Source organism: Aotus nancymaae, unplaced genomic scaffold (genome assembly GCF_030222135.1).
Source record: "Aotus nancymaae isolate 86718 unplaced genomic scaffold, 86718_ANA_hifiasm-v0.15.2.pri h1tg000004l, whole genome shotgun sequence".
Lineage (NCBI taxonomy): Eukaryota > Metazoa > Chordata > Mammalia > Primates > Aotidae > Aotus > Aotus nancymaae.
The window spans coordinates 63,501,908-63,526,174 of record NW_026988415.1 but is presented as its reverse complement, the minus strand read 5'-3'; the positions used below and the strand labels follow the sequence as shown (position 1 = coordinate 63,526,174).

General features: G+C 39.2%; 1 protein-coding gene and 1 non-coding gene across 2 annotated transcripts; both read left to right on the top strand.

Moving 5' to 3' along the window:
* The first annotated feature begins 807 nt into the window (after positions 1 to 807).
* On the top strand, positions 808 to 914 carry LOC135269278 (U6 spliceosomal RNA). Its single transcript, XR_010337604.1, has one exon. It is a non-coding gene; the product is annotated as a U6 spliceosomal RNA (small nuclear RNA).
* A 20,798-nt stretch (positions 915 to 21,712) lies between these two features.
* Positions 21,713 to 23,733, top strand: LOC105719585 (tumor necrosis factor receptor superfamily member 21-like). The gene has a single exon (XM_064360392.1). The coding sequence runs from the start codon at positions 21,713 to 21,715 to the stop codon at positions 23,678 to 23,680; it is 1,968 nt and encodes a 655-aa protein (XP_064216462.1). The 3' UTR covers positions 23,681 to 23,733.
* The last annotated feature ends 534 nt before the right edge of the window (positions 23,734 to 24,267 follow it).

Here is a 24,267-nt window from a genome sequence, read left to right as displayed (position 1 = left end):
TCAGCTGCCTTACTTTTGAGGTTTTGTGACGTGGATTGATTTCCTGGGTCTTAAGCTTTCAGACGCCCTATTGTGGAACTTCACTTTGTAATCATGAGCCAATTCTCCTAATAAACTTGCTTTTATATATTCATCTATCCTATTAGTTCTGTCCCTTTAAAGAACCCTAACTAATACACTTTTTAAATATATGAAGTTTCCAAGTAACATTGCTTTATGAGTTATTTCTTCAAATATTTACCATATTAAAAATTGAAACTAAGAGAAATTTAATTGCTTCTTTATTGATTCATTTGAGTCATCAATGATGAATGTATTGCATATTAATAACATCTAAGTAATATTATGAAATTAGTCCTGACCTTACAGACCTCCAAAATAAAGTACAGCGTCTGTTCCAGAAAATGAAAGAGCATAGTGAAAGTGAAAACTTGGAAGGCAATTTTTCTTTGACTTGTTTTATAATTCCTGGGTCTGAAAAGCTATTAAATGTTTTAATATCTCAGCAAAATTTTCTCAATTTTGATGGACTCATTTACTTGGTTTACTATTTATTGCCTGTAACCTAGATAACAAAGATTTTGTGTCTTACTAAAATAATTCTCTGTGCTTTATGTTGATTTTATAAATTTTTATAAGACATACCATTTTATTTTAACTGTTTTTAAGTGTTCAATACAAGGTCACGTTTTTTAACTATATAATTTTTTGGGGTATTTATTTCCTCAAGTATTTATTCTTTGTGTTACAAACAATCTGTTTACACTCTATTTTAAAATGTACAATTATGTTATTATTGACCAAATTGTGCTTGCTTCGGTAGCCCATATACTAAGGTTGGAATGCTATAGAGAGAATTAGTGTGATCCCTGTGCAATGATGACATGAAACTCCATGAAGCACTGAATATTTTTAATTTAAAATCCTTTTTGAGATGGCTGAATACAAACAGCTCCAGTTTGCAGCTCCCAACTAGATCAACACAGAAGGTGGGTGATTTCTACATTTCCAACTGAGGTATCTGGCTTATCTTATTGGGACTGGTTAGACAGTGGGTGCAGCCTATGGAGGGCAAGATGAAGCAGGGTGGGTGTGTTACCTCACCAGGGAAGTGCAAGGGGTCAGGAAACTCCCTCCTCTAGCCAAGGGAAGCCTTGAGGAACTGTGCTGTGAGAAACTGTGCACTCTGGACCAGATACTATGCTTTTCCCATGATCTTTGCAACCAGCAGACGAGGAGATTCCCTCTGGTGCCTATGCCATCAGAGCTCTGGGTTTCAAGCACAAAATTGGGTGGCCATTTGTGCAAATACTGAGCTAGTGGCAGGAGTTGTCTTTAATACCCCAGGAGCCCCTGGAGAGCCAGCAAGACAGAACTGTTCACTTCCCTGGAAAGGGGACTGAAGCCAGGAAGCCAAGTGGTCTAGTCCAGTGGATCCCACCCCCCAGAGCCCAGCAAGCTAAGATCCACTGGCTTGAAATTCTCACTGCCTGCATGGCTGTCTGAAGTCAACCTGGGATGCTCTAGCTTGGTGGAGGGAGTGGCATGTGCCATTACTGAGGCTTGAGTAGGCAGTTTCCCCTCACAGTGTAAACAAAGCTGCCAGGTAGTTTGAACTAGGCTAAGCCCACTGCAGCTTGGCAAAGTTGCTGTAGCCAGACTGCCTCTCTAGATTCCTCATCCCTGGGCAGAGCATCTCTGAAAGAAAGAGACAGCATCCCCAGTCAAAGGCTTGTAGATTATACTCCCATCTCTTTGAGACAGAGCACCTGGGAAAAGGGGCAGTTGTGAGCACAGCTTCAGCAGACTTAAATGTTCCTGCCTACTGGCTCTGAAGAGAGCAGTGGATCTCCCAGCACAGTGCTTGAGCTCTGCTAAGGGACAGATTGCCTCCTCAAGTGGGTCCCTGACCCCCATACCTCCTAACTGGGAGACATCTCCCATCAGGGGTCAACAGACACTTCATACAGGAGAGCTCTGGCTGGCATTTGGTGGGTGCCCCTTTGGGACAAAGCTTTCAGTAGAAGTAACAGGTAGCAATCTTTGCTGTTCTGCAGTCTCTGCTGGTGAAATAGGCAAACAGGGTCTGGAGAGGACCTCCAGGAAACTCTAGGAGACTTGCAGCAGAGGGGCCTGACTGTTAAAAAAAAAAACTAACAAACAGAAAGGCATAGCATCAAGATGAACCAAAAAGATGTCCACACAGAAACTCTATCTGAAGCTCACCAACATCAAAGACCATAGGTAGATAAATCCATGAAGATGAGAAAAAAAAGCAGTGCAAAAAGGCTGAAAATTTAAAAAACTGGAACGCCTCTTTTCCTTCAAAGGACCACAACTCCTTCCCAGCAAGGAAAAAGGCTGAATGGAGAATGAGTTTGACGAACTGACAAAAGTAGGCTTCAGAAGGTGGGTAATAACAAACTCCTCCAAGCTAAAGGAACATGTTCTATCCCAATGCAAGAAAGGTAACAACCTTGAAAAAAAAGTTAGAGGAATTGCTAACTAGAAAAAACAGTGTGGAGAAGAACATAAATGACCTGGTGGAGTTGAAAAACACAGCACGAGAACTTCGTGAAGCATACACAAATATCAATAGCCAAATCAATCAAGCAGAAGAAAGGATATCAGTGATTGAAGATCAACTTAATTAAATAAAACATAAAGACAAGAGTAAAGAAAAAATAATGAAAAGAAACAAACAAAGCCTCCAAGAAGTGTGGGACTATGTGAGAAGACAAAACCTATGCTTGGTTGGTGTACCTGAAAGTGATGAGGAGAATGGAACCAAGTTGGAAAACACACTTCAGGATATTCCCTGGGAGCGCTTCCCTAACCTAGCAAAACAGGCCAACATTCAAATTCAGGAAATACAAAGAGCACCACAGAGGTACTCCTCGAGAAGAGCAACCTCAAAACACATAACTGTCAGATTCACCTCGGTTAAAATGAGGAAAAAAATGTTAAGGGCAGCCAGACCCACGAAGAAAAGCCCATGAGACTAACAGTGGATCTTTTTGCAGAAACCCTAAAGACAGAAGAGAATGGGGGCCAATATTCAACATTGTTAAAGAGAAGAATTTTCAACCCAGAATTTCATATCCAGCCAAACTAATCTTCATAAGCGAAGGAGAAATAAAATCCTTTACAGACAAGCAAATGCTGAGAGATTTTGTCACCACCAGTCCTGCCTTACCAGAGCTCATTGAGAAAAAAAAAACACTAAACATGAAAATCAAACCAGTACCAGCCACTGCATAAATATACCAAATTGTAAAGACAATTGACACTATGAAGAAACTGCATCAACTAATGAACAAATAACCAGCTAGCATCATAATGACAGGATTAAATTCACATATAACAATATTAACCTTAAATGTGAACAGATTAAATGCCCCAATTAAAAGACACAAACTAGCAAATTGAATAAAGAGTCAAAAATCATCAGTGTACTGTATTCAGGAGACCCATCTCATAAGCAAAGACACATACAGGAGTAAAATAAAGAGATGGAGAAATATTTACCAGGCAAATGGAAAGGAAAAAAAAAAAGCAGGGGTTGCAATCCTAGTCTCTGATAAAACAGACTTTAAACCAACAAAGATTAAAACAGACAAAGAAGGGCATTACTTAATGGTGAAGGGATCAATGCAACAAATGAGCTAACTATCCTTAATATATATGTACCCAATAGGGAAGCACTCAGATTCATAAAGCAAATTCTTAGATACCTATAATGAGACTTAGACTTTCACACAATAATAGTGAGAGATTTTAACACCACACTGTCAATATTAGACAGTTCAATAAGACAGAAAATTAACAAGGATATTCAGGACTTGAACTCAGCTCTGGACCAAAATGACCTAATAAACATCTACAGTACTCTCCATCCCAAATCAACAGAATATACATTCTTCTTAGCACTACATTTTACTTATTCTAAAATTGACCACATATTGGAATTGGAAGTAAAACATTCCTCAGTAGATGCAAAAAAAAAAAACCTAGGAATAATAAAAATAAGTCTCTCAGACCACAGTACAATCAAATTAGAAGTCAGGATTAAGAAATTCACTCAAAACCGCACACCTACATGGAAGCTGAACAACCTGCTCCTTAATAACTACTGGGTAAATAGCAAAAGTAAAGCAGAAATAAATAATTTATTGGAAACCAATGAGAGCAAAGACACAATGTACCAGAATCTCTGGGACACAGCTAAAGCAGTGTTTAGAGGAAAATTTATAGCACCAAATGCCCACAAGAGAAAGCAGAAAAGATATAAAATTGACACCTCACATTGCAATTTAAAGAACTATAGAAACAAGAGCAACCAAATTTAAAAGCTAGCAGAAGTCAAGAAATAACTAAGATCAGAGCAGAACTGAAGGAGATAGACACAGGAAAGACCCTTTGAAAAATCAATGAATTCAGGAGCTGGTTTGAAAACATCAATAAAATAGAGACCACTAGCCAGACAAATAAAAAAGAAAAAACAGAAGAATCAAATTGACAATAAAAAATGATAAAGGGGATATCACCATTGATCCCACAGAAATACAACCAACCATCAGAGAATACCATAAACACCTCTGTGCAAATAAACTAGAAAATCTAGAGGAAATGGATAAATTCCTGGGCACATACACCTTCCCAAGACTAAATCAGGAAAATGTCAAATCCCTGAATAGACCAATAACAAGTTCTGAAATGGAGGCAGTAATTAATAGCCTATCAACTAAAGAAAGCCCAGGACCAGATGAATTCACAGCCGAATTCTACCAGAGGTACGAAAAGGAGCTGGTACCATTTCTTTTGAAACTATTCCAAACAATAGAAGAAGAGGGACACCTCCCTAACTCATTTTTATGAGGCCAGCATCATCCTGATACCAAAACCTGCTCATGGTTAGAAAGAATCAACATCGTGAAAATGGCAATACTGCCCAAAGTAATTTATAGATTCAGTGCTATTCCCATCAAACTACCATTGGTTTTCTTCACAGAATTAGAAAAATATACTTTAAATTTCATATGGAACCAGAAAAGAGCCTGAATAGCCAAGATAATTCTAAGAAAAAAAAAAAAAGCTGGAGGCATCATACTACCTGACATCAAACCAAACCTCAAGGCTACAGTAACTAAAACAGCAAAACACCATAGTACTGGTACCAAAACAGATATAGAAACAGTGGAACAGAACAGAGGCCTCAGAAATAACACCACACATCTACAACCATCTGATCTTTGACAAATCTGACAAAAACAAACAATGGAGAAAGGATTCCGTATTTAATAAATGGTGTTGGGAAAACTGTCTAGCCATATGCAGAAAGCTGAAACTGGATCCCTTCCTTACACCTTATACAAAAATTAACTCAAGATGGATTAAAGACAAAAACCTAATACTTAAAACCATAAAAACTCTAGAAGAAAACCTAGGCAATACTATTCAGGACATAGGCATGAGCAAAGGCTTTGTGACTCAAACACCAAAAGCAATGGCAACAAAAATCAAAATTGACATATAGGACCTAACTATACTAAAGAGGTTCTTCACAGCAAAAGAAACTACCATTAGAGTGAACAGGCAACTTATAGAGTGTAAGAAAATTTTTGCAATCTACCCATCTGACAAAGATCCAATATCCAGAATCTACAAAGAACTTAAACAAATTTATGAGGAAAAAACAGACCTCATCAAAAAGTAGGCGAAGGATAAGAATAGATACTTCTCAAAAGAAGACATTTATGTGGCTAACAAACATATCAAAAAAAAGATCATCATCACTGGTCATTAGAGAAATGCAAATCAAAATCACAATGAGATACCATCTCACGCCATCTAGAATGGCAATCATTAAAAAGTCAGAAAACAACATATGCTGGAGAGGATGTGGAGAAATAGAAACGCTTTTACACTTGGAGGGAGCATAAATTAGTTCAAGCCTTGTGGAAGACAGTGTGGCAACTTCTCAAGGATCTAGAAACAGAAATACCATTTGAGCCAGCAATCCCATTACTGGGTACATACCCAAAGAAGTATAAATCATTCTACTATAAAGACACATGCACATATAAGTTTATTGCAGCACTGCTCACAATAGCAAAGAGTTGTAACCAACCCAAATGCTCATCAATAATAGACTGGATAAAGAAAATGTGGCACATATATACCATGGAATACTATGCAGCCATAAAAAAGGATGAGTTCATGTCCTTTGCAGGGACATAGATGAAGCTGAAAACCATCATTCTCTGCAAGCTAACACTAGAACAGAAAATCAAATACTGCATGTTCTCACTCTTAAGTGGGAGTTGAACACATGGACACAGGAAGGGGAACATCACACACTGGGGCCTGTCGGGGGGTCAGGGACTAGGGGAGGGCTAGCATTAGGAGAAATACCTAATGTAGATGACGGGTTGATGGGTGCAGCAAACCATTATGGCACGTATATACTTATGTAACAAACCTGCACATTCTGCTTATGTATCTCAGAACTTAAAGCATAATAATAATAACTTTTTTGAAAAAGTTATTATTGACTATAGTCACCCTGTTGTGCTATCAAATGGTAGGTCTTATTTATCCTTTCTATTTTTTTGTACCTATTAACCATCCCCATCTTCCCACAGCTCCCCAGTACCCTTCCCAGCCTCTGATAAGCATCCTTGTACTGTTTATGAGCTTAATTGTTTTGATTTTTAGATACCACAAATAAGTGAGAACACAGAATGTTTATCTTTCTGTGTCTGGGTTATTTCACTTAACATAATGATCTCCAGTTCTATTCTTGTTGCAAATGACAGAATCTCATTCTTTTTTATGGCTGAATAGTGCTCCATTGTGTGCTTTATGTTGACTTTATAACATCTTTGCTTATTTTCTCATAAAGGAAGTGCTAAGGTTCCTTATAGTCATGCCTGCTCTTATTTTTAAAATTGATATTGTCACTTTCAAATAGGGAGACAAGTATTATTTCTCAGGCATCCATGATTTATCTTAAGTGTTCAAATTTCGTGAACACTTTTGATTTTTGCCTTCAAAAACTGAATTCTTAAATGTAAAATAAACTAAAATAAAATGTGGGGATATGTTTTACATCTAAAACTATCTTCAACATTTTCAAGAAGGTAAACTCACAAAGGATCTGTTTCTTTCAACTTGTAAAAAGTGGAGAGCTAGAAATAATAAAATTTATTTAATATATTACCGTTAATGAATTGTATGGGAATACTTATCAAATCAAAAAAGTTTAGCTTTCCCTAGGTTTAATTTGTATGAATAAAATATTATTAATAAAGTATTATGGAAATTGTGTGCTTAATTGGAAGTCTCTGGAGATTTACAAATGCTTCCACTTTTCACAATAGATTTTAATCTCAGAGAAATCGTTGAAATAGTACTTAAAATTTATGTTGAGTTTTCTTATATTTATGACTCATGAAAGTGCTTTATCTGATGTTAGGCAACAGTATAAAGTATTCTTTAAAATGTTTACTTTGTCAGAATCTTACTTCTTTAATGAGAACCTAGGATCTTCTAGGCCAGTGGTTCTCAACTGGGGAATTCACATCACTTACCTATTTAATTTTATTATAATACAGATATTTAGGTTCTACTCTCTACTTGATGCTTTGCTGGTTCTCTTTACTTGATGTTTTACATATATATTATTGGTGTATTCATATCATGTTTTATATTTTATGATATGTATCAGGATTATAATATGCTATGTCTCAGTATTTTCTCTGCAAAAAATGTTTATCCATTTTTATAAATCAGATGTTTCATTATATTCTTTGAAAACAGACTTAAGCATTATCTTTGTGGACACTTTGTTTAAAACTTTTTGGAATGACTATTGTCTCATTTTGCACACCAAGGAAACAATTATATTTCTTTGTCAGTTAGATTATTCATTATAATTTTTCATCAGTTCTTTCACTCTTGAAAATTGTCAGTAATAAATTAGCCAAAGCAGCTTTAAGCCACTGTTACTTACAGATAATTATTGTTTTACTCTGATGCATTCCTGAACATTCTGCAATCAGCTACAGTTTGGAATTCTTGTCTTCAACTAAGTAGTGTCTCAGAGCCCTAAGGACTGCGCCAGAGACTTCAAAGTGTTGATACTTCAAAGAATATTCTTGGGTACTTCTGATGACATCCTGTCAACAACTTTAAAACTGTAGCAGTGGGTTGAATCAATATTTTCAGAACTCTTTAGTTGTGAAGCAGATGGGTTCATGAGAGTACAAATCCAAGATGCAGAGGAACAGGAATTAAATGGAACTGAATAAACTAATGAAAGATGATTGCAAGTCATTGGAAAAGAACTGCAAAAAAGTGGGAGAGAGTGTTTAATGCTTAATGGATACATATAAAAGCATAGTTCTGTTTCAGGGACTGTGAGAAACAGGAGTTTGTGGTAGCACTGATTTTAATGCTCATATAAGTTTCTTCAGTGGCCCTGAGGGCAAGACTAAGGAATAGGAATAGTTGAATTAATCCTAATTAAATTTTTTTCTATATTATATTTTGATTAGGATAGCCTCAGAAGAAAGATAAAGAGGAAAGGAATCCATGGTAGCTAATGAAAGAGTGGTTGATTTCATGTACTATGAAGTCTAGTTTCATCTATTTCCCATCTCCACATCCACCTCTGATTGTTTTGAAGCAAATCTCAGAATTATATATCACATGTAAATAATTATTTATTTCTAAAAGATAAGAACTATATTTAAAATATTTGTTGAAATTATGTTAAATAAGCCAAAATGTCATATGACTATTACACTTAAAAATTCATCACTCCTTAAAATTACCAAATATCCAATGTTGAATTTCCAGTTATCTCATAACTATCCTAACATTCTTTTAGCAGCTGTTTGTTTGAATCAAGATCCAAATAAGGTCCTGACATTAGGATTGGTTGATAAACTCATGCCTGTTTTAATTTGTAAGTTTCTTCTCCAGTTTTCCCTTTTGTAATGTATTTGTTAAAGAAACTAGGTAATTTGTGTTATAAAATTTTCTAATGTCTGAATTTTGATTGTTGCATCTTAGAGTTAACATTTACATTTCACTGTCCCCTTCATTTCCCATAAATAGCTAGTTGGGTCCAGAAACTTGATCAGATTCAGGTATGACTTTTTTTTAGGAGGGGTAGGAATACTTCATTGGGTGATGTTGCCTATTATATGTGTGGTTGCTTCTTTTTGAGATATTTGTAGCAGTTGGTGTAAAATGTGTAGTTGGATTAATTAATTGGGGTTGCAAAATCGTGATATTCTAATTGTAACATTCCTTCTTAATTTATTATCTAGACTACTTCTATAAAGGGAAACTTCACCTGATCAACTATTTGGTTACCATAAGATACATATAATATTCAGGAGAGGCAAGACAAGTGTTGAGTTTTCCCTTTACCAAGTTTCAAAATGGTATAGTTCACTAGCAGCTTTCAATGATGAACAATTCATTTACTTAAACCTTCATTATTATTAGAATGATTAATATGTTTTAGTCCATGACAGTTAGTATCTTTATGGATGCTCAAATTGTTCCTTTTTGACCTGTAGTAGTCTGTTCAAGTTGGCTCCTGAGTTTTTTGACACAGCCTCCACTAGTCCAATAATAGCTTTTTTATTTCTGATATGACAAGGTGTTCCAGGCTCATCTTGTACATTTTCTGCACCAAACCTTGAATTTCAGCAAGTAACACTGTTTCACTTTAGAACAAATGGGTTTTTCAAGATCACAATCAGAGTACTAGGAGTGCTCTTTGTTTCTGGGATGGTCATTACTTTTAGGTATTTTCAGTGGACAAAGATAAAAACTTGTTTAAAAGACAAAATACTTTATGAGTTCTTACTGACACAAAAATTCAAATCCCACACCATAAGTTTTAAATTAACCTTTTTGATCTTACACCTGTATCTGTTTTCTTCAATGCTGTGAATCTCAATTCTCAGTCACCAGGAATGACATAAATAAGAGCTGTGTGAATTTCGTTTTCTGTGACTGCATTGTTCATTTCTCTAGTGCATTTATAAAAGGTGGTTAATTTTCCCATTGTTAAAAGCACTTTTATATGTTAGAAATATTAACCTTTTGTTGGAAATTGTTTTTCTAATTTTGCCAGGATATTTTTCTTTGCTTATGGAGCACCTTCTGTCACGCAAATTAAAAAATATAATAAAATTTATCTATCTTTTCTCTTAGTGCTTTTAGATTTCAAGTCATAGTTAGGAAAGTTTTTCCTGTTCCTAAGTTGTAATGTAATTTATCTATTTTTTTTTTAGTATACCTATGTTTTCATTTTTCACACTGAAATCATTTTATCTATGTAAATTTGCCTTATTGTATGGTTTAAGAAATAGATACAATGCTTTCTTTTCACCAAGTGGCTCTTTATTTATTCCTATGCCAGTTATTAAGAGGTTTATATTTTCTTTACTGACTTCAACTGCAGCCTGAACAGAAAGGTATAGATGGCGTATCTGTACCCCTTTACCCTTATCACTTCAGTGCATGTCTACAAAACTTCCAATTAGCATCAACTTCCTTTCTTTACCTGAGATGTTTTCTTTTTCTACCAGAACCCATTTTGCCCACACATGGTGGGCTATAAGTACTTGGAAACTAACCACCACAGAAGCAGCCTGCAACTAATGACTAACAAAAGTTGGTTACAAAATAAGCCTTAGGAGGGATAACCCTGAGGCATGTGTTCTGCCCAGAATTACTAGCAAAAGTAAGTTCTAAGTACACACAGAGGCAACTTGCTTGATGATAAACCCTTTATTGGCTACTTTTTTTTTTTTTCTGTTTCACTTTCTCACTCCCTTATTGGTATTTGCTAGGATTATTATGTTGCAGTCCTGCTTACTACCATGCTCCCATGGTTCTGGGTTAGCACAACCCTAAGGCTCCACAAGCTGGTCTTGAACCCAGATTTATCTCAATTGTCAAACTTACTTGAACTCCAAATCCCCATTTCAGGAGCTCCTTCTGGGGAAACCCAAACTAAGACCTTACTTTATCATGTACTACATTTGCATATTGTAATCAAATTTTCTACTATTTTCTAGTAGTCTGTGTGTTTATTCATGCTCCAATAACATATTGCTTTAGTTATAGAGGCTTTATGATGAGTGTCAAAATCTAGCACTAACAACTTCTCCTTGCTCTTTTGTCTCAGGGTTTCCCTAGCTGTGTTTCAATTTTTTTTTTTCCTGTGAACTTTGTAATTACCTTTTCTAGCTTCAGGAAAGCTAGAAAAGGTAATTATTATTTTCTTTCTATCTGTATTAGTCAGCTTGGGCTGCTATAACAAAATACCATCGACTGAGTGGCTCAAACAACGGACATATGTTTCTCACAGTTCTGGAGACTGGGAAGTCCAAAATCAAAGTCACAGCTGATTCAGTTACCAGTGAGGGCCATCTTCCTGATCTGCAGCAACTGCCTTCTCTCTGTGTTCCCATTTGGTGTAGAGAGAGATCTCTCCTTTCCTCTTCTTATAAAGCTACTGCTAATTCCATCATGAGGGCTCTATCGTTTTTGATCCCATGTTACTCTAATTACTTCCCAAAGATCCCATCTCTAAAAACCATTACACTTGGGATTTGGGCTTTGAATAGGAATTTTGGGGGAACACAATTTAGTCCATAGCATTCTACCCCTAGTCCTCCCCCAATTTATATTTATGTCTTTCTCACATGCAAAATGCATTCATTTCATCCTAACAACCCCAGAAGTCTTAACTCATACCTGTATCAGCTCTTAAGTCCAAAGTCTCATCTAAATATCACCTAAATCAGTTATGGGTAAAATTTGAGGTACAAGTAATTCTGATGCAAAATTTTCCTCCAGCTGTAAGCCTGAAAAACTAGACAATTTAAGTGCTTTCAAAATAAGTGGTGAGACAGGCATGGGATAGACATTCCTGTTTCAAAGGGAGATAATGGAAGAAAGAAAGGTGTGATGGGTTCCAAGCAAGACCAAAATTTAACAATGTAAATTCTACTAGATCTTAAGGCTGAGAATATTCCTTCTTGATTCATTGCTTTGCCTTTCTTTTTTTTGCTTTTTTTTTTTTATTGCATTTTAGGTTTTGGGGTACATGTGAAAATCATGCAAGGTTGTTGCATAGGTGCATACGTGGCAGTGTGATTTGCTGCCTTCCTCCCCTTCAACTATATCTGGCATTTCTCCCCATGCTATCTCTCCCCAACTCCCCACCCCTCACTGTCCCTCCCCTATTTCCCCCAACAGACTCCAGCGTATAGTGCTCCCCTCCCTGTGTCCATGTGTTCTCATTGTTCAACACCCACCTATGAGTGAGAACATGTGGTGTTTGATTTTGTGTTCTTGTGTCAGTTTGCTGAGAATGATGGTTTCCAGGTTCATCCACGTCCCTACAAAGGACGCGAACTCATCGTTTTTGATGGCTGCATAATATTCCATGGTGTATATGTGCCACATTTTCCCTGTCCAGTCTATCATCGATGGGCATTTGGGTTGGTTCCAGGTCTTTGCCTTTCAACCCACCAGGGTTGTAGTCGTGCCTGCTAGGCTCTGCTCAGTAGAGGCCATGCTCCCAAGGTTCTGGGTTACCACAACCCTAAGTCTCCACAAGCTGGTCTTGACCCCAGATTTATCTCAATTGTCAAACTTCTTTGAACGAAATTGTTCAAAGTAGTTACATGATTTGAAAACAGTTCCTTTATTTTAATGTTTATATCCACTTTGTAATTTCTAATTTGAGCTTTCTCTATTTCATATTTGATTCAGTTAACTGTCTGGTTAACTGGTTAATTTTTAAAAAAATTTTAAATTTTTAAATTTCAGATCTAGGGGTACATGTACATGTTTTATATAGGTAAATTGTATGTTCCAGGGGTTTGATGTACAAATTATGGCATCACCAAGATAATCAGCATAGTACCTGATAAGTAGTTTTGCAATTATCTCTACTCTCACCCTCCACCCTCAAGTAGGTTTCTGTGTCTGTTGTTGCCTTTTTTATGTAAATATGTACTGAATGTTAAGCTCCCTCTTGTAAGCGACAGCATGCAGTATTTTGTTTTCTGTTCCTGCATTAGTTCACTTGGATAATGGACTTTTAGCTCCAACCATGTTGCTCTAACAGAAATGGTTTCACCTTTTTCATGGCTGCGTGTGATACATAATGTATACGTATCACATTTTCTTCATCCAATCTACCACTGATGGACATTTCAGTGGATTCCATGTCTTTGCTATTGCAAATAGTTCTGTAATGAACGTAAGTGTACATGGGTCTTTATGGTAGGACAATTTATATTCCTTTGGGCATGTACCAAATAATAGAATTGCAGGGTTTAATAATCATTATAAGTTCTTTGAGAAATCACCAAACTGCTTTCCACAGTAGCTGAACTAATTTCCATTCCCATCAGAACTGTATATGCTTTTTGAATCCGAGTGCTCTTGTGTTTGGTGTGCATATATTTAGGATAGTTAAGTCTTCTTGTTATGTAATGTGTTTCTTTGTATGTTTTGATCTTTCTGATTTAAAGTCTGTTTTGTTTGAAATTAGAATAACGACCCCTGCTTTTTCTGTTTTCCATATCCTTGTTAGATTTTTTTTCATCCCTTTCCTTTGAGTCTATGGGTGTCATTGCATGTATGATGGGTCTTTTGAAGATACTGTACTGTTGGATCTTGCTTCTTTATCCAACTCGCTACTCTGTGCCTTTCAGTTGGGACATTTAACTCATTTACATTGAAAGTTAGTATAGATATATGTGAATTTGATCCTGCCAGCCTATTTTTAGCTAGTTATTATGCAAACTTGTTTGTGTGCTTGCCTTATAGCTTCAATGGACTATGTGTTTAAGTATATTTTTGTATACTTTTGTATACTAACTATATTTTGTATACTTAACTAACAGTGTTCCCCCCTCCCCATATTTAGCACTTCTGTCAGGACCTCTTGTAAGGCATGTCTGGTGATAACTAATTCCCTTAACATTTGTTTGTCTAAAAAGGATTTTATTTCTTCTTCACTTATAAAGCCTAGTTTGGCTGGACATAGGATTTTTGGTTGAAAGTTGTTTTCTTTAAGAATGTGAAATATAGGATCCTAATCTCTTCTGGCTTATAGTTGTTCTACTGAGAGGTCTTCTGTTAGCCTGAGAAGTTTCATTTGTAGCAGACCTTCCCCTTCTCTCTAGCTGCCTTTAACACTTTTTCTTTTATTTTGGCCTTGGGGAATCTGTTTACTGTGTGTCTTGGGGATGGTCTTCTTGTGTAATATTTCACAGGGATTCTCTGCATTTTCTGAATTTAAGTGTTGACCTTTCTAATGAGGTTGGAGAAGTTTTCATGAATGTTATCCTGAAATATGTTTTGCAAGTTGCTTGCTTTCTCTCCCCCTCTTTCAGGGACACCAATGAGTCATAGAGTTGGTCGCATTACACAATCTCATATTTCTCAGAAGTTTTATTCATTCTTCTTTATTTTTTATGTTGGTCTAAGTTATTTTAGGAAGCCAGTCTTTGAACTCTGAGATACTTTCCTCACATTTGCTGATTCTGCTATTAATACTTGTGATTGTATTCTATAATTCCTTTTTTTTTTTTTTTGAGACAGAGTCTTGCTCTGTCTCCAGGCTGGAGTGCAGTGGTGCAATCTTGGCTCACTGCAACCTCTGCCTCCTAGGTTCAAGCGATTCTTCTGCCTCAGCCTCCCGAGTAGCTGGGACCACAGGTGCTTGCCACCATGCCCAGATAATTCTTGTATTTTTAGTAGAGACAGGGTTTCACCATGTTGGCCAGGATGGTCTTGATCTCTTGACCTCATGATCCGCCCACCTCGGCCTCCCAAAGTGCTGGGATTACAGGCATGGGCCACCGTGCCCTGCCACATTCTATAATTCTTAAAGTGAGTTTTTAAGCTCTATGGGATTCCTTTGGTTCTTTCTTAAAGTAGCCATTTTGTCTTTTATCCCCTATATTATTTTACTTTATTCCTTAGAATTATTGGTTTGGGTTTTGACTTTATCTGGAATCTTGATAATCTTTGTTTTTATTTATCTTCCTACTACTATATGTGTCATTTCAGCCTGGTTAAGAAGAACCATTTTTGGGTTACTAGTGCAGTTGTTTGGATTTAAAAAGACACTCTGGCTTCTTGAGTTGCCAGTGTTCTCACACTAGTTCTTTCTAATTTTTGTGGGCTAATGTTTCTTCAGTCTTTGAAGTTGCTGTCCTTTGGAATTTTTTTTAATCCTGTTTGGTGTCCTTGGGTGTTCGATTGTGGTATAAGTTGTGTTTATTCAACTGGCTTCATTTCTGGAAGATTTTAGGGAACCAAGGCTTAGCTTAGGACTCCTGGGCTGTGGCAGTGCATGCTTGTCAACTGTGCTGGTGGGCATGGTTGTGCTGGCCTCCATGTGGGCATTCACAGTGATGGCAGTGGTGGTTCTGCACATGATGGGGTGGGGCCTTAGCATATGTGCATGTGTTCACCCTGGTGATGGTGTCAGCTTGGTGTACAGAGCTGTTGGGTTCAGGGCTGGTCCTCTCCATGCATTCATTTGTGCTGGAGGCAGTGGTGGTACAGGGTAGGGTGAAGGACCCCTGAGCTCCATGTGCAGATTCATACCAGTTGCAGTGTTAGCATGGGAGTGAGGCATTGATGGCTATGGGGCTGAAGCTCTCCAACAGTCAGAAACACTCTGTCAGCACAGGAGCTATAATGCAGGCCCTCAGGAGACACCCAGGCTGGGTATCCAAGGCTGCACTGCAAACAACCATGTTCAGGCTGAGGCCCTAGGAGAGGTCAGCAGACAGGGTTGTGCACAGGTTGGACCTCCCTCATCTCATGTACAAGATTTTCCTGCTCTGTTTCATTCCAACAGTCACCTTGAGGCTAAAGTCTCTGAGGGGAGCAAGATGAGCTTTAGGGGATGGGCATCCCTAGCTGTGCTCCACTACAGATGCTCCCACACCAAGACTCCATCAATTAGAGTTCTGCTCCTACCACCTCCCTAAGCAAATCTCCCTGGGAGCTCAAGTGTCTGTGGGGGTTGTGGGATTTCCAGCTGTCAAGATTCCTGATACCTGTGGGAAGAATCTGTCATTCTTTGCCTGCTCAACTCACTCCTTCCCCAGGAGTCAATGAGGGCCAGGAATGAGTCCTGGTGTGTGGTAACTGTGCAGGGTTTCTAGCTTCTTCCTCCCTTAGCCCACCATCTGTTTCTTTTTTTCATCCACTCTCAATGGCTACCCTCCAAAGATCTGCTTAGAGTGTGCCAGTCTTCCTGTTGTTCTTCCAGATGTTCCTCCTGATTCTGTCTAGTCGGTCATCTTGCCTCTCTTTTCTAGGTTTTTGAAATGTGTTTAATTAATTTATTTTTAATTTTAATTTTTATTTTTATTTTCTAACTTTTTTAAAATTATTGCATTTTAGGTTTTGGGGTACATGTGGAGAACATGCAAAATTGTTGCATAGGTGCATATGTGGCAGTGTGATTTGCTACCTTCCTCCCCTTCACCTATATGTAGCATTTCTCCCCATGCTATCCCTCCCCAACTCCCCACCCCCCGCTGTCCCTCCCCTATTTCCCCCCAACAGACCTCAGTGTGTAGTGCTCCCCTCCCTGTGTCTGTGTGTTCTCATTGTTCAACACCTGCCTATGAGTGAGAACATGTGGTATTTGATTTTCTATTCTTGTGTCAGTTTGCTGAGAATGATGGTTTCCAGGTTATTTTTAATTTTTATTGATGTTGGTGTTTTTATATAGGTTTTTATTTTTTTCTTCTTCTTTTTTAAATTTTACTTTAGGTTCTGGGGTACATATGCAGATCATGCAGGGTTGTTGCATAAGTGCATACTGTATCTGGCATTTCTCCCCATGTTATCCCTCCCCTCCCTGTCCCTCCCCTAGCACCCCCAACTGCCCCCAGTGTGTGATGCTTCTCTCACTGAGTCCATGTGTTCTCATGGTTCAACACCCCCCTATGGGTGACAACTTGCGGTGTTTTGTTTTCTGTTCTTGTGTCAATTTGCTGAGAATGAACTCATCGTTTTTTATGGCTGCATAGTATTCCATGGTGTATATGTGCCATATTTTCTTTGTCCAGTCTATCATTGATGGGCATTTGGGTTGGTTCCAGGTCTTTGCTATTGTAAACAGTGCTGCAATGAATATACGTGAGCACGTGTCTTTATAGCAGAATGAGTTGTAATTCTTTGGGTATATACCCAGTAATGAGATTGCTTGGTCAAATGGAATTTCTATTTTTAGATCCTTGAGAAACTGCTACAGTGTCTTCCACAATGGTTGACCGTGTAAAAGTGTTCCTATTTCTCCACATCCTCTCCAGCATCTGTTGTCTCCAGATTTTTTAATGTTCACCATTCTAACTGGAGTGAGATGGTATCTCAATGTGATTTTGATTTGCATTTCTCTAATGACCAGTGATGATGAGCATTTTTTCATGTTTGTTGGCCTCATATATGTCTTCTTTTGAAAAGTGTCTGTTTATATCCCTCACCTACTTTTGAATGAGGTTGTTTGTTTTTCTCTTGCATATCTGTTTTAGCTCTTTGTCAGATGTGTAGACTGAAAAAATTTTTTCCCATTCTGTTGGTTGCCAGTTGGCTCTAATGATGGTTTCTTTTGCTGTACAGAAGTTCTGAATTTCAATTAGATCCCATTTGTCTATTTTGGCTTTTGTTGCCATTGCTTTTGGTGTTTTAGTCATGAAGTCCTTGCCCATGCCTATGTCCTGGATGGTTTTGCCTATGTTTTCTTCTAGTGTTTTTATGGTGTTAGGTTTTATGTTTAAATTGTTAATCCATCTGGAGTCAATTTTAGTGTAAGGTGACAGGAAGGGATCCAGTTTCTGCTTTCTGCATTGGTTAGCCATATAACATAGGGTTTAATATTTCATGTTTTCTTTATTATTAAATTTAATACATTATGTCATTTTACTATCCATTTCCCACTTGACTAAAAGGTTGTTTAGTACTATGCTTTATCTTAATTTTCTAGGTGGAAAAACCATTTTTTGGTGGTGGGAGGACTGTTAATTTCTTGTTTTATTGCAATATAGTCAAAGAATACAGTTTGTATAAGATTTATTCTTAGAAATTGGGATTTTCTTTGGGGCAAAAATATGGGTAGTTTTTGTGAATGATTTATGGTTATTTGAAAAGAAAGCACATTTTTTATAAGCATGGTTTTTAAGTTGAAGTTATATTTAATATATTTCATTGATTATCCCATTTAATTCTTCTGTATTGTTACTATATTTTCCACTTGATTTGTACTGAACAGAATAAGGTGTGTTAAAGTCCTCTGTTATTAATTCTTCTATTATTTTTTGTATCCCTTATAGTTTCTGTTTTATTAAATTGTTGCTGCTATTGTGTGCACAAATAATAATAATAGTAATAATAAAGATAACTGTCATAACATTGTGAATTTTAGTTACATTGTAAATCATTCTTGTTCTTTTTGAGGCTCTTTGTTCTGAATTAGGTGTCAAAATTGTGAGTCTTGCTTTGTTGTTATTTTATTTCTATTTACCTGATATTACTCTATACATTTTATTTGTTTGTTTGTTTTCTACCTTTCCCTCTCTATCCTTTCCTTATGGTGTTTCAACTATGTGTATATAGATTGAAATAATCCTACAGCACACTGATTCTCTGTTCATTTTTTAAAGTTTTTTTCTCTGTGTTTTATTTTTATAGTTTCTATAGCTGTGTAATTAAGGTTTTACTGGGTTTTCCCTCCCTGCACTTCACCTTGGAAACACTGAAGGCTTTATGCTGTATTTGTCAAAACTCCTAGAACCCTACAGTATAAATAAATAACTTTTCTGTATGTAAATTATATGGGAAATTATAGGGCTCATCTTATTTGTTTTTCTTCTCTGAGGGATCATGGTCTTTTGTTGCCTGATGCCTCAAATCTTGGAAACTATTATTTCATATGCTTTGATCATTGATTTAGTAGTTTCACATAGGAGAGTAAATCTCCTGTTACTTCATCTTGGCCCAAAATGGAAATTATCTATGTACATTTTAAAATCAGCTTGATAATATCTACAAAACCTTGCTGGAATTTTGATCAATTGCATTGAATCTAAAGATCAATTTGGGAAAACTGATATCTTGCCACCGGTATTGAGTCTCCCAATATATAAACTTGGTAAAGCTATCCTTTTATTTAGCTCTTAGATTTCTTTCAAGTCTCTTGTAGTTTTCAACATATAAATTCATATATGTATATATGTTATAGAACATGTGTGTGCATATATATGTTTGTGTATGTATATGCACACACACACATTCTGCACACATATTTAAAAGATTTACTCCCAGGTAGTTCATTTTTTGGATAATTCTCTATTGCATTATACTTAGGGAAAGAAACCAGATTTAAAAGGCTAAATCCTGTATGATCCTTTTCATTTGATATTTTAGAAAAGCAAACTATAATGATGAAGAACAGATCAGTAATTGCCAAGGGCTAAGCGTGGGTGGAAAGTTTGACCATGAAAAAGTAACACAGGAAAATGTTTTGTTAGGTTATTTAACTGTCCAGTACCTTGGCTGTGGTGGTGGTTCCATGATTCTCTGTATTTGTCAAAACTCATAGAACAATACACAGAAAAGGAAAAGAAAGTCCATGTGTCAATTAAAAAAAAAATCTGTAAGATTTCTCGTCGAGTTAAAGGAGGAAACAGAGACCAGAGTAAGGAAATTAAAAGTCAATTTATTCAGCTCCCGGGTGAGGGTCTACGGTCCTGGAAAGGGGCCAAAAAAGTCGCACTTTGGCCAGGCGCGGTGGCTCAAGCCTGTAATCCCAGCACTTTGGGAGGTGGAGGCGGGTGGATCACAAGGTCAAGAGATCGAGACCATCCTAGTCAACATGGTGAAACCCCGTCTCTACTAAAAATACAAAAAATTAGCTGGGCATGGTGGCGCGTGCCTGTAATCCCAGCTACTCAGGAGGCTGAGGCAGGAGAATTGCCTGAACCCAGGAGGCGGAGGTTGCGGTGAGCCGAGATCGTGCCATTGCATTCCAGCCTGGGTAACAAGAGCGAAACTCCGTCTCAAAAAAAAAAAAAAAAAAAAAAAGTCGTGTTTCTCTTTTTGGGACATGGGGTTTTATAGGGAGTGGAGATAGCTGATAGGCTGCCGGGAAACAAAGCGGAGGTAGTCTCATTGGATATGAACGGACTGGGCACGGACGAGGTGAACAAAGCGGAGGTAGTTTCATTGGTTATGAAGGGACTGGGCACAGATGAGGGGCTGGTCGAGGACGTACGAGGCAAGCTGCCATAGGGCAGGTCTTTGGCGGGCTTTTTCAAAATTTTGGCGGGTGCAGGGCTGAGATTGGAATGCGGAAATGGGTAAGGTGGAGCCCGTGTGAAGAGAGCAAATGCTGAGCAATGCGCTCAGAGTGGTGACGTAGTTTTCAGGCGCGGAGAGAGAAGGGCGTGTCCATTCGGCTCCCAGCGAGGCAACCAGCCTTACTGAATCTTCTGGTGAACATTTGTTTCAGCAGGACATCAATCCAGTTAGGTTCATACTGTAAGTTCTGTCTCACACTTTGTGGACAGTGGTGTCAATATTCAGTGTAGAAAAAAAAGCTTTTGCTTATGCTAATTTGGGTTTCTATCACGTTGTGCAGCTTTGAAATAACCCCAGGCCTTTTGCAGATTTATAAATAGTATTAGAAGATCCCTGCTTCAACTCTTTCCTTTATGAAATTTCACCTGCTCTCTTCAGCCTGAAGGATTTTCTTTTCCTGGTTCTCTGGCCAGAAAGACATTGTTTTCTTAGAGTTTTAACTTCCTGAGATGCTAATGGGCTGTTCTGCAAATGGGGCTCTCCTTATGAGTTAAAGTTACCAGATAAAAGCAGAAAAAAGGGAATGACTCCCTATGTATGGATTATTTCTTCACTTTGACACTTCCCAGTCTGCCTGCTTTTGTTTACTTTCCAGGGTCTTCATATAGTTGCTTTTTGTTGTTTTTTCAATTTTTAAAAAAATTATATTTAACAGGAGAAACAGGATGTATTGGGCTTGTGTATGAAAATTCTTTTTTGTGACTACTTTCACGCAAATGTAGGATTTTACTTGTCACCTCCTATATATCTCACTTTCTTTTAAATATTTCTTGTCCTTTCTTTATTGAGAAGTTGTTTACTGAGCTTCCAACTTTCTCTTTAAAAACTGGAGTTCTGGCCACCACGTGTGTCCCCGCGCCCGGTGGCCACCGACTCAGTCCCTCTCTGGCCAGTCTGGGCAGCGGAGGATGGTGTTTGGCAGCGGTTGGAAGCTTCGCTGTGGGAAGTTGTTCCTTCGCTCTCGCGCGCCCAGTCCTCCTCTCGGTCCTCCGCAGCCGCTGCCTGAGGAGAGCACCCGGAGGCGCGGGCTGCAGTCGCGGCGTCTTCTCCCCGCCTGGGCAGCCGCGCAGCTGGGCAGATACTGAGTGCCCCTAGAGCCTCCCTCGCCGCCTCCCTCCTCGGCCCGGCTGCAGCGGTGCACATGGGGTGTTGGAGGTAGATGGGCTCCCGGCCCGGGAGGCGGCGGTGGATGCGGCGCTGGGCAGAAGCAACCGCCGATTCCAGCTGCCGTTGGGCCGCGCGCCCCGGGCGCCCCTGCGAGTCCACGGCTCAGCCAGCCATGGGGACCTCTGCGAGCAGCAGCACCGCCGTCGCCTCCGGCAGCCGCTTTGCCCGCCGAGCCAGAGCCACGATGATCGCGGGATCCCTTCTCCTGCTTGGATTCCTTAGCACCACCACAGCTCAGCCCGAACAGAAGGCCTCAAATCTCATTGGCACATACCGCCATGCTGACCTTGCCACCGGCCAACTGCTAACCTGTGACAAGTGTCCAGCAGGAACCTATGTCTCTGAGCATTGTACCAACACAAGCCTGCGCATCTGCAGCCGTTGCCCTGTGGGGACCTTTACCAGGCATGAGAATGGCATGGAGAAATGCCATGACTGTAGTCAGCCATGCCCATGGCCAATGATTGAGAAATTACCTTGTGCTGCCTTGACTGACCGAGAATGCACTTGCCCACCTGGCATGTTCCAGTCTAACGCTACCTGTGCCCCCCATACGGTGTGTCCCGTGGGTTGGGGGGTACGGAAGAAAGGAACAGAGACTGAGGATGTGCGGTGTAAGCAGTGTGCTCAGGGTACCTTCTCAGATGTGCCTTCTAGTGTGATGAAATGCAAAGCATACACAGACTGTCTGAGTCAGAAACTGGTGGTGATCAAGCCAGGGACCAAGGAGGCAGACAACGTCTGTGGCACACTCCCGCCCTTTTCCAGCTCCACCTCACCTTCCCCTGGCACAGCCATCTTTTCACGCTCTGAGCACATGGTATCCCATGAAGTCCCTTCCTCCACTTATGTTCTCAAAGGCATGAACTCAACAGAATCCAACTCTTCTGCCTCTGTTAGACCAAAGGTATCGAGTAGCATCCAGGAAGGGACAGTCCCTGACAACACAAGCTCAGCAAGGGAGAAGGAAGACATGAGCAAGACCCTCTCAAACCTTCAGGTAGTCAACCACCAGCAAGACTCCCACCACAGACAGATTTTGAAGCTGCTGCCATCCACGGAGGCCAATGGGGGTGAGAAATCCAGCACGCCCATCAAGGGCTCCAAGAGGGAGCATCCTAGACAGAACCTACACAAGCATTTTGACATCAACGAGCATTTGCCCTGGATGATTGTGCTTTTCCTGCTGCTGGTGCTTGTGGTGATTGTAGTGTGCAGTATCTGGAAAAGCTTGAGGACTCTGAAAAAGGTGCCCCCACAGGATCCCAGTGCCACTGTGGAAAAGGCAGGGCTGAAGAAATCCATTACTCGAACCCAGAACCGGGAGAAGTGGATCTACTACTGCAATGGCCATGGTATCGACATCCTGAAGCTTGTAGCAGCCCAAGTGGGAAGCCAGTGGAAAGATATCTATCAATTTCTCTGCAATGTCAGTGAGACGGAGGTTGCTGCTTTTTCCAACGGGTGCACAGTTGACCACGAGCAGGCCTATGCGGCTCTGCAGCACTGGAACATCCGGTGCCCCGAGGCCAGCCTCGCCCAGCTGATTAGCGCCCTGTGCCAGCACCGGAGAAACGATGTTGTGGAGAAGATTCGTGGGCTGATGGAAGGCACCATCCAGCTGGAAACTGACAAACTGGCTCTCCCGATAAGCCCCAGTCTGCTTAGCCCCAGCCCCATCCCCAGCCCCAACGCAAAACTTGAGAATTCCACTCTCCTGACGGTGGAGTCTTCCCCGCTGGACAAGAACAAAGGCTTCTTCGTGGATGAGCCAAAGCCCTTTCTCCGCTATGTCTTTACATCCAGTGGCTCCTCCGCGCTGAGCAGGAACGGTTCCTTTATTACCAAAGAAAAGAAGAACACAGTGTTGCGGCAGGTACACCTGGACCCCTGTGACTTGCAGCCTATCTTTGATGACATGCTCCACATTCTAAATCCTGAGGAGCTGCAGGTGATTGAAGAGATTCCCCAGGCTGAGGACAAACTGGACCAGCTATTCGAAATTATTGGAGTCAAGAGCCAGGAAGCCAGTCAGACCCTCCTGGGCTCTGTTTATAGCCATCTTCCTGACCTACTGTAGAACATAGGGATACTGCATTCTGGAAATTACTCAATTTAGTGGCAGGGTGTCTTTTTTTTTGTTTTTATTTTCTTCTGTTTCTGATTTTTGTCATTTGGGGCGTGTGTGTGTGTGTGTGTGTGTGTGTGTGTGTGTGTGTAACAGAATATATAGCCAGTGCTTGAGTTCTTTCTTTCTCTCTCTCTTTTTAAAATAATTCTTCGGGGAAGTTGGTTTATAAGTCTTTTTAAGGTGTAACTGTTGTGAAATACCTACCACTAAAGTTTTTGAAGTTCCATATTTTCTCCATTTTGCCTTCCAATGTATTTTCAAGATTGTTCTGTGTACTTTAAATTTACTTAACTTACCATAAATGCAGTGTAACTTTTCCCACACACTGGATTGTGAAGCTAACTTCTTAAAAGTATAATGGCATCTTGTGAATCCTATAAGCAGTCTTTATGTCTCCTAACATTCACACCCACTTTTTAAAAACAAATATTACCACTTTTATATTGTTTGTCCTTTATAAATTTTCTTAAACATTAAGAAAATTTAAGACCCCATTGAGTTACTGTATTGCAGTTAGACTCTGAGTTATCTTTTCA